The following is a 9,962-nucleotide window of genomic DNA, read 5'->3' on the forward strand; positions in this document are numbered from 1 at the left end:
ACTTCTACACTATCAAACTCTATGAGTTTCCCTTGTAAACCCAAGTTGCTTGCATATTAGATAACACAACCAAATTGGATTGACTTACACCAGAAGCTAAAGGACTAACCATAGAAGTGTAGCCTATTCAACATATTAGGAACTTGTGTAAAGCGATTTCCTTTGCTTTTGGAATTGACACTTCTATGAATGATCTTCTAGAATCTTAAAAGGTGAATGCTATCATTTTCTTAGTTGAATAGAGAGCCACCGCCGTATGTATAGTGCTTAGTGGAATTCAAAAATGGATTAATGGAAGATTGCTACTAAACTTTGCTTTATGTGTCAATTGAATAGCAATCATGTATACATGTATGTAAAAAGACTTCAAGGTATTTCACCTAATTGAATACTAGGTATTATTTGGACTTGCTTGTAGACATGACGTTATTAAAGTCACTTGTAACGTATAAGTAGACATTGACAGAGATAATTTATGTCAAAGCTGTTTGATAGAATAATATCGAAGGGTTAGATATAATATGCCACCTATAAAAGGCCACCACGGCAGGGGGCTGCAGGGGTGGTGGTGCAAAGCAGGGAGGTACTCACATTATGCTCAGTTTGCAACAACAGCCATAATTGAATACAGCTAGGGTAAAGTGTATCCTTAACATAGAGCTTGCAAGATGGCTTCTGATCACCAGCTTATAGTGGTTAAGCCTCAAGAGCAAACAAATCAGTGCACAATTCCACTCATGGAGCCAGAGCTCTGCCTTGCACCAGCTTCATCATCGGCTTCAATACCTAGTAGTAGTGATCAATTCAAAACCCTAAATATTGTGCAGCCTTCTCTCCCTGCTACCATGGAAAATCGTGCTAATACTAGTAGTTTTGCCATGGTTTCAAGAGCCGAAGAACTAAGTCGCCTTAAGAGGAAAAGAGATTGGCTGAGTAGCTTAAGTCAGCCACAACTCAGCTCAAGCTCGAGCCCCAAGAAAGACAATTCTTCATCGCTCCTCACCAGCGTTAGGGTTAATAATGGGTCACGCTTGCCTGCAGGCTGGGAGCAATACTTGGACCTCCAGGCATGTTATGGAAACCATATCTTAATGTTATTCAGCTTTCTTTGATAAATTAACCTAAGCACAATCGTGCTTCTGGATAAATTTGCTAACAGTATTGGTGATATGGCATGTTTTGATGCTTTACAGTCTGGTGAAACCTACTATGTCAATTGGAACACGAGAACCAAGCATTGCAGGGTGCACTGTCCGGAGGTTCAAAGGTGCCTTGGCTCTCTGGTGGAAGACAAGAAGAAGAATAAAGACACAGACGTAGAGAGCACAGTGAGGGCTTCATTGAAAGAGAGCTGGCTTTCCAAGATGACTGCATCAACCTCAGCGCTGATTAATAATACAACACCTCGTCCAATCCACCACAAAGCCCACACTGAGGCTCTTTCAATGATCAGTGGAGGTAATCAAATATCCAAACAACCCAATCTTAACCTCAATTTGGCATGCAGCTCTGTCAAGCGGCAAAATCTCGTCAAAAGTTTCATTAATGATAATTACAGATATAATAATAATGATACAGGTTTGTCCATTGACATGCAAATCCCAGTCTTGTCCAAGTTAAGGGACAGTATTAATCGTAAGGTGGCTATACAGTCTGCAGTACAAGGGCCGATTACCACTGTGTGTACAAACTGCAACATGTTCGTCATGATTTCATCACCTTCTTCACCGTGTCCCAACTGCAGCCACGTGCCTGACACGTACCTGCCTGGAGCCCCCGACACGTCAGCACCTTCTCTTTAGCTATTGGAGATCTCTAGTTAGTGACACAACAAATGCATGTATTCCACAATGGAAACCACGATTCTTTGAAATATATTATGTACTCCTACAAAAACTTGCATTTGTTTTTGTGCTTGCTTGAACTCTTATTTTTGTGTTTACTTTACACGAGGACAATGTAACGAGATCGGTTTAGTGATTACTTACTAAGTATTTGTTTGAATTAGTATTGTTTTTGAACTCTCTAAGAGTATTTGTTTGAATGAGTATTGTTTTCAACTCTCTAAGAGTGTCTAAACATACACACATGCACGTGCACGCACACACACATGAGAGAGAGAGAGAGAGAGAGAGAGAGAGAGAGAGAAGCTTACATTTCCACTTGAGAAAGGTCTTCCATTTTGAAAACAAAGAAGGAGCATGCAACTATGGATTTCACATGAGAGAGAGAGAGAAGCTTACATTTCCACTTGAGAAAGGTGGAGAAAGGTCTTCCATTATGAAAACAAAGAAGAAGCATGCAACTATATTTAGAAATCCACATCATGTTTGTATGCAAATTATTAGACATAGACTTGTCTACTTGGATGTACATATGTGGATGTGCATACCTACATAGGTACGTAAAAATGTAGTGTATAATGAAATACACACGCATACATGTATAATATTTATGGTACTGTTGTCAAGGGAGTGAGATTTTTGAAATATTTTACTATCCAATTTTTGTAAAAAGAAAGCTTGTAGAGCAAGCTTGGGCTAAAAACCACCATGTAACCTATTTTTGAAGTAATAATAAATAAATAAATACTCAAGTAGGGATGCTTTCGGCACACGCTTGGGAGAGTAGTTGGGACCGAATCTGGTGTTCTCGAGGTCCCGTGCACTTTCCCGTCTCAGTGGAATTAGAGCTCTAGCAACGTTTTGTCCATCCGCTAGAAAGGTGTGTTGTTTGGGGCACTCAGATAGCCCGAGATCAAGGGTCCTATGTGAGGACAAAGGAACTACGACGTGCAGCAGCTGCACGATGCCCAAAGCATCCATCACGAACAAGCGCCAACAAAGGGGACTCAATGACATTACTTTGCGCACATGTCATAGTGCGCAGTGTGCAAGCCGGTGTAAGATTCCTCCCCAGCCTCTCAGGATGTCCAGTATATTTCCCTGTAGTCAAATCCCTCTTTAGAAATATAAAAGATCTTATTATACATTACACTCTTCTTTCCTCCTAGATTTGAAAAAAACAAGAGAGGTATTAGTATGTTTAGAGTGTTGTACTCGTATATCATCATTGGAAAGTGAATTGGGAGTCCATTCATGTCTATTATGAGTTTAAATATAAGAAAATATTAAAAAGTCTACAAAAAAGGCCATGTAAGAGAGGGAACCACTAGGCAAGGGACAACAAGCATTCAAAGCAAGGTCCTCTTTGTGAGTTGTGTGTGTAAATGCCCTTCAATGGAGATTTGCAAAAGTAAAGCTTCAAAAAAAGGTAGCTTACATGTGCAGGGACTAAAGTACCATAGTGATTGAATGGTGAATTCAATGATTGTAGCAAAAGTAAGACACTTGAGACAATTGTGATAAAATCAAGACAATTATGGATAAGGAACACTTCATCTCAATTTCTTGATGAACTTAAAGCCTTAGGTGGTGATTGAAGATTTATAAGTTGAAGTTTGAGGATCTTGAACACTATGTTTTGCTTTTGAATCGGAGGAGGACAATTTGGCATGGCTACTTGCAAAGATCCATCATTAGTTGATGGCAATCACATTTTGTAGGCCTTAGCTCTTTTTTCCTCCTAGACAAAAGGGCTCTTTATATGTAGAATTGCTTATCATACACCAAGAGGTGACATTAGATTTGCAAAAGTGGATAATCTTACTTGTGTATCCTTACACTTGTAAGAGCTCAAAGGGTTAGATCAAGCTTTAATTATCAATTTAGGCCAATTTGGTTGTATTATAATTTAAGAAGCTATATTTATTTCTCACTTCTTTTAGGTTTATACCAATTTGGTTGTGCTATCACTTTTGTAGTCCTAGATGTCTGACTTCTACACTATCAAACTCTATGAGTTTCCCTTGTAAACCCAAGTTGCTTGCATATTAGATAACACAACCAAATTGGATTGACTTACACTAGAAGCTAAAGGACTAACCATAGAAGAGTAGCCTATTCAACATATTAGGAACTTGTGTAAAGCGATTTCCTTTGCTTTGGAATTGACACTTCTATGAATGATCTTTTAGAATCTTAAAAGGTGAATGCTATCATTTTCTTAGTTGAATAGAGAGCCACCGCCGTATGTATAGTGCTTAGTGGAATTCAAAAATGGATTAATGGAAGATTGCTACTAAACTTTGCTTTATGTGTCAATTGAATAGCAATCATGTATACATGTATGTAAAAAGACTTCAAGGTATTTCACCTAATTGAATACTAGGTATTATTTGGACTTGCTTGTAGACATGACGTTATTAAAGTCACTTGTAACGTATAAGTAGACATTGACAGAGATAATTTATGTCAAAGCTGTTTGATAGAATAATATCGAAGGGTTAGATATACTATGCCACCTATAAAAGGCCACCACGGCAGGGGGCTGCAGGGGTGGTGGTGCAAAGCAGGGAGGTACTCACATTATGCTCAGTTTGCAACAACAGCCATAATTGAATACAGCTAGGGTAAAGTGTATCCTTAACATAGAGCTTGCAAGATGGCTTCTGATCACCAGCTTATAGTGGTTAAGCCTCAAGAGCAAACAAATCAGTGCACAATTCCACTCATGGAGCCAGAGCTCTGCCTTGCACCAGCTTCATCATCGGCTTCAATACCTAGTAGTAGTGATCAATTCAAAACCCTAAATATTGTGCAGCCTTCTCTCCCTGCTACCATGGAAAATCGTGCTAATACTAGTAGTTTTGCCATGGTTTCAAGAGCCGAAGAACTAAGTCGCCTTAAGAGGAAAAGAGATTGGCTGAGTAGCTTAAGTCAGCCACAACTCAACTCAAGCTCGAGCCCCAACAAAGACAATTCTTCATCGCTCCTCACCAGCGTTAGGGTTAATAATGGGTCACGCTTGCCTGCAGGCTGGGAGCAATACTTGGACCTCCAGGCATGTTATGGAAACCACCATATCTTAATGTTATTCAGCTTTCTTTGATAAATTAACCTAAGCACAATCATGCTTCTGGATAAATTTGCTAACAGTATTGGTGATATGGCATGTTTTGATGCTTTACAGTCTGGTGAAACCTACTATGTCAATTGGAACACGAGAACCAAGCATTGCAGGGTGCACTGTCCGGAGGTTCAAAGGTGCCTTGGCTCTCTGGTGGAAGACAAGAAGAAGGATAAAGACACAGACGTAGAGAGCACAGTGAGGGCTTCATTGAAAGAGAGCTGGCTTTCCAAGATGACTGCATCAACCTCAGCGCTGATTAATAACACAACACCTCGTCCAATCCACCACAAAGCCCACAGTGAGGCTCTTTCAATGATCAGTGGAGGTAATCAAATATCCAAACAACCCAATCTTAACCTCAATTTGGCATGCAGCTCTGTCAAGCGGCAAAATCTCGTCAAAAGTTTCATTAATGATAATTACAGATATAATAATAATGATACAGGTTTGTCCATTGACATGCAAATCCCAGTCTTGTCCAAGTTAAGGGACAGTGTTAATCGTAAGGTGGCTATACAGTCTGCAGTACAAGGGCCGATTACAACTGTGTGTACAAACTGCAACATGTTCGTCATGATTTCATCACCTTCTTCACCGTGTCCCAACTGCAGCCACGTGCCTGACACGTACCTGCCTGGAGCCCCCGACACGTCAGCACCTTCTCTTTAGCTATTGGAGATCTCTAGTTAGTGACACAACAAATGCATGTATTCCACAATGGAAACCACGATTCTATGAAATATATTATGTACTCCTACAAAAACTTGCATACAAATTTGTTTTTGTGCTTGCTTGAACTCTTATTTTTGTGTTTACTTTACACGAGGACAATGTAACGAGATCGGTTTAGTGATTACTTACTAAGTATTTGTTTGAATTAGTATTATTTTTGAGCTCTCTAAGAGTATTTGTTTGAATGAGTATTGTTTTCAACTCTCTAAGAGTGTCTAAACATACACACATGCAAGTGCACGCACACACACACATGAGAGAGAGAGAGAGAGAGAGAGAAGTTTACATTTCCACTTGAGAAAGGTCTTCCATTTTGAAAACAAAGAAGGAGCATGCAACTATATGTGGATTTCACATGAGAGAGAGAGAGAAGCTTACATTTCCACTTGAGAAAGGTGGAGAAAGGTCTTCCATTATGAAAACAAAGAAGAAGCATGCAACTATATTTAGAAATCCACATCATGTTTGTAAGCAAATTATTGGACATAGGCTTGTCTACTTGGATGTACATATGTGGATGTGCATACCTACATAGGTACATAAAAATGTAGTGTATAATGAAATACACACGCATACATGTATAATATTTATGGTACTGTTGTCAAGGGAGTGCGATTTCTGAAATATTTTACTATCCAATTTTTGTAAAAAGAAAGCTTGTAGAGCAAGCTTGGGCTAAAAATAACCATGTAACCTATTTTTGAAGTAATAATAAATAAATAAATACTCAAGCAGGGATGCTTTTGCCACACGCTTGGGAGAGCAGTTGGGACCCAATCTGGTGTTCTCGAGGTCCCGTGTACTTTCCCGTCTCAGTGGAATTAGAGCTCTAGCAACGTTTTGTCCATCCACCAGAAAGGTGTGTTTGTTTGGGGCACTCAGACAGCACGACATCAAGGGTCCTGTGTGAGGACAAAGGAACTACGACGTGCAGCAGCCGCACGATGCCCAAAGCATCCATCACGAACAAGCGCCGACAAAGGAGACTCAATGACATAACTTTGCCCACATGTCATAGTGCGCAGTGTGCAAGCCGGTGTAAGATTCCTCTCCAGCCTCTCAGGATGTCCAGTATATTCCCCTGTAGTCAAATCCCTCTTCAGAAATATAAAAGATCTTGTTTCTACCAGTTTTGGCCTAGAGAGAGAAAATCTTCTAGAGAGAGGTAACTCAGTTTTTAAATATTTTTGGACGAAAAAATATCTCTTCTTATTAAAATAAGTTTCCCTGAAACAGAAGTTCAAAAATATTTTCAGAAGGTGCATTAGAAATCAAGTATAATCTGTTCAAGAGGCATTATCCTGAGGGTCAAGATTTTTTCAAAATTTTAAATTAAGGTTCCTATAGGCCAATAAGATCAATCCATGTGTGGGGAGGAGATAAATCGAATTTATAAAAGAAAATACCCAAAAATGAGTAAATGCTCACATAAGATTGAGAGTTGACTATGTACAAGGGTTATTAGTAAAAAACTATGAGTATTACTAAAAAAATGAGATATTTTGGGTATAATGATTCCATTTTGACACATATGTAAGGAAGGGGAGTACCTTCAAGGAGACGCATACTTCACATGCTTGAATGAGTTTTAAACTAAAAAATAATGTGATTTTTATCTCTCCTCTCTCTTGGATCAAACCGAATCAAAAAGGAACCAAACTAGGTCCAAATCTAGTCCAAATTCAACCAAACTGAATCTGGAAAATTCTAAAAATCAGTTGGTCTTGGTTAGAGCCTCCCTCTCCTATAAATAGAACCTAAGTCCTTTGTAAAAAAATAAGAGAATTATACTATGCCAGAATTATGCTGAAATAATGATAATTTTTACTATTCTCTAAAATTCTCTCCAAATTGAAGAAATTGGAGCTTCCCTCCTTCTTCAATCTCCATTGGTGGCTCCATCAACACACCAAACCAATTGATTGGTTGGGGGCCTCTACCGTGATCAAAGAATTAAGCAATTTGTAAGAAGGTAAAGTGTGAATTTTGATCTTTTTCCATAATTTCTCAATGTTTCTCTCTTCTCAACCCCTCTCAAGCTTGAGAAGCTTAATTGGAATGGCTTTTTAATGCTATTGAAGTTAATTGATGAATGGTAGTAAGAAAATACATAAATTCTCATTTATGCTTAATCTTAATGATTTTTTATGATTTTTGTCTTCTCTAAAATGATTATGATGTTATGCCTCATTGAAAAAAGGCATTCCCCTCTCTTCTTTAGTAAATCCAACCATTCTTTATCCTAGATGAATGATTAATGGATAAAATCAAGTTTTTCATAATGTTTCTCTTAAATAAGTAGAAATTACTTACATTAGAATGAATTAAATACTCTTGGTGAAATTCTAGGTTATTTTCAAAAGTTAAAATTTGAAAAATGGTTAGCCATACAAAGGAGGTTATGGCAAATTTTTCTAAAATTGTGTAAAAATAAGTTTTACTTTTTTTAATTCTAAAAGTGTAAAACTGCAGCCACGTGCCTGACACGTACCTCCCTGGAGCCCCCGACACGTCAGCACCATCTCTTTAGCTATTGGAGATCTCTAGTTTTAGTGACACAACAAATGCATGTATTCCACAATGGAAACCATAACTCTATGAAATATATTATGTACTCCTACAAAAACTTGCATACAAATTTGTTTTTGTGCGTGCTTGAACTCTTATTTTTGTGTTTACTTTACACGAGGACAATGTAACAAGATCGGTATAGTGATTACTTACTGAGTATTTGTTTGAATTAGTATTGTTTTTGAACTCTCTAAGAGTATTTGTTGGAATGAGTATTGTTTTCAACTCTCTAAGAGTGTCTAAACATACACACATGCACGTGCACGCACACACACACATGAGAGAGAGAGAGAGAGAGAGAGAGAGAGAGAGAGAGAGAAGCTTACATTTCCACTTGAGAAAGGTCTTCCATTTTGAAAACAAAGAAGGAGCATGCAACTATATGTGGATTTCACATGAGAGAGAGAGAGAGAAGCTTACATTTCCACTTGAGAAAGGTGGAGAAAGGTCTTCCATTATGAAAACAAAGAAGAAGCATGCAACTATATTTAGAAATCCACATCATGTTTGTATGCAAATTATTGGACATAGGCTTGTCTACTTGGATGTACATATGTGGATGTGCATACCTACATAGGTACATAAAAATGTAGTGTATAATGAAATACACACGCATACATGTATAATATTTATGGTACTGTTGTCAAGGGAGTGCGATTTCTGAAATATTTTACTATCCAATTTTTGTAAAAAGAAAGCTTGTAGAGCAAGCTTGGGCTAAAAACAACCATGTAACCTATTTTTGAAGTAATAATAAATAAATAAATACTCAAGCAGGGATGCTTTCGGCACACGCTTGGGAGAGCAGTTGGGACCCAATCTGGTGTTCTCGAGGTCCCGTGTACTTTCCCGTCTCAGTGGAATTAGAGCTCTGGCAACGTTTTGTCCATCCACCAGAAAGGTGTGTTTGTTTGGGGCACTCAGACAGCCTGACATCAAGGGTCCTGTGTGAGGACAAAGGAACTACGACGTGCAGCAGCCGCACGATGCCCAAAGCATCCATCACGAACAAGCGCCGACAAAGGAGACTCAATGACATAACTTTGCCCACATGTCATAGTGCGCAGTGTGCAAGCCGGTGTAAGATTCCTCTCCAGCCTCTCAGGATGTTCAGTATATTCCCCTGTAGTCAAATCCCTCTTCAGAAATATAAAAGATCTTGTTTCTACCAGTTTTGGCCTAGAGAGAGAAAATCTTCTAGAGAGAGATAACTCAGTTTTTAAATATTTTTGGACGGAAAAATATCTCTTCTTATTAAAATAAGTTCCCCTGAAACAGAAGTTCAAAAAGATTTTCAGAACGTGCATTAGAAATCAAGTATAATCTGTTCAAGAGGCATTATCCTGAGGGTCAAGATTTTTTTGAAATTTTAAATTAAGGTTCCTATAGGCCAATAAGATCAATCCATGTGTGGGGAGGAGATAAATCGAATTTATAAAAGAAAATACCCAAAAATGAGTAAATGCTCACATAAGATTGAGAGTTGACTATGTACAAGGGTTATTAGTAAAAAACTATGAGTATTACTAAAAAAATGAGATATTTTGGGTATAATGATTCCATTTTGACACATATGTAAGGAAGGGGAGTCCCTTCAAGGAGACGCATACTTCACATGCTTGAATGAGTTTTAAACTAAAAAATAATGTGATTTTTATCTCTCCTCTCTCTTGGATCAAACCGAATCA

General features: G+C 38.3%; 2 protein-coding genes across 4 annotated transcripts; both read left to right on the forward strand.

Moving 5' to 3' along the window:
- Positions 1-562: 562 nt before the first annotated feature.
- LOC147627857 (uncharacterized) lies at positions 563-1,834 on the forward strand. Of its 2 annotated transcripts, XM_086815154.1 has the most exons (3): positions 563-1,067; positions 1,194-1,458; positions 1,579-1,834. In XM_086815154.1, exons 1-3 carry the CDS (start codon positions 669-671, stop codon positions 1,800-1,802), a joined length of 888 nt encoding a protein of 295 aa, XP_086671280.1. In that variant the 5' UTR covers positions 563-668; the 3' UTR covers positions 1,803-1,834. The 2 variants fall into 2 exon arrangements, with proteins under 2 accessions (XP_086671280.1, XP_086671279.1); XM_086815153.1 differs by having other exon boundaries at positions 1,194-1,834.
- A 2,549-nt stretch (positions 1,835-4,383) lies between these two features.
- Positions 4,384-5,693, forward strand: LOC147627858 (uncharacterized). 2 transcript variants are annotated; one of them, XM_086815157.1, is made up of 3 exons: positions 4,384-4,902; positions 5,032-5,296; positions 5,417-5,693. In XM_086815157.1, exons 1-3 carry the CDS (start codon positions 4,504-4,506, stop codon positions 5,638-5,640), a joined length of 888 nt encoding a protein of 295 aa, XP_086671283.1. In that variant the 5' UTR covers positions 4,384-4,503; the 3' UTR covers positions 5,641-5,693. The 2 variants fall into 2 exon arrangements, with proteins under 2 accessions (XP_086671283.1, XP_086671281.1); XM_086815155.1 differs by having other exon boundaries at positions 5,032-5,693.
- Positions 5,694-9,962: the final 4,269 nt, after the last annotated feature.

The sequence above is a fragment of the Cibotium barometz genome, chromosome 20 (genome assembly GCF_041138505.1).
Source record: "Cibotium barometz isolate CiBa-2024 chromosome 20, ASM4113850v1, whole genome shotgun sequence".
Taxonomy (NCBI): Eukaryota; Viridiplantae; Streptophyta; class Polypodiopsida; order Cyatheales; family Cibotiaceae; genus Cibotium; species Cibotium barometz.

What these genes read in the sequence shown, in the direction of transcription:
- LOC147627857 (XM_086815153.1), top strand. Translation starts at nt 669, where the DNA reads ATGGCTTCTGATCACCAGCTTATAGTGGTTAAGCCTCAAGAGCAAACA. An exon ending in AGCAATACTTGGACCTCCAG is followed by an intron (nt 1,068 to 1,193) that starts GCATGTTATGGA and finishes GATGCTTTACAG; the next exon opens with TCTGGTGAAACCTACTATGT.
- LOC147627858 (XM_086815155.1), top strand. Translation starts at nt 4,504, where the DNA reads ATGGCTTCTGATCACCAGCTTATAGTGGTTAAGCCTCAAGAGCAAACA. An exon ending in AGCAATACTTGGACCTCCAG is followed by an intron (nt 4,903 to 5,031) that starts GCATGTTATGGA and finishes GATGCTTTACAG; the next exon opens with TCTGGTGAAACCTACTATGT.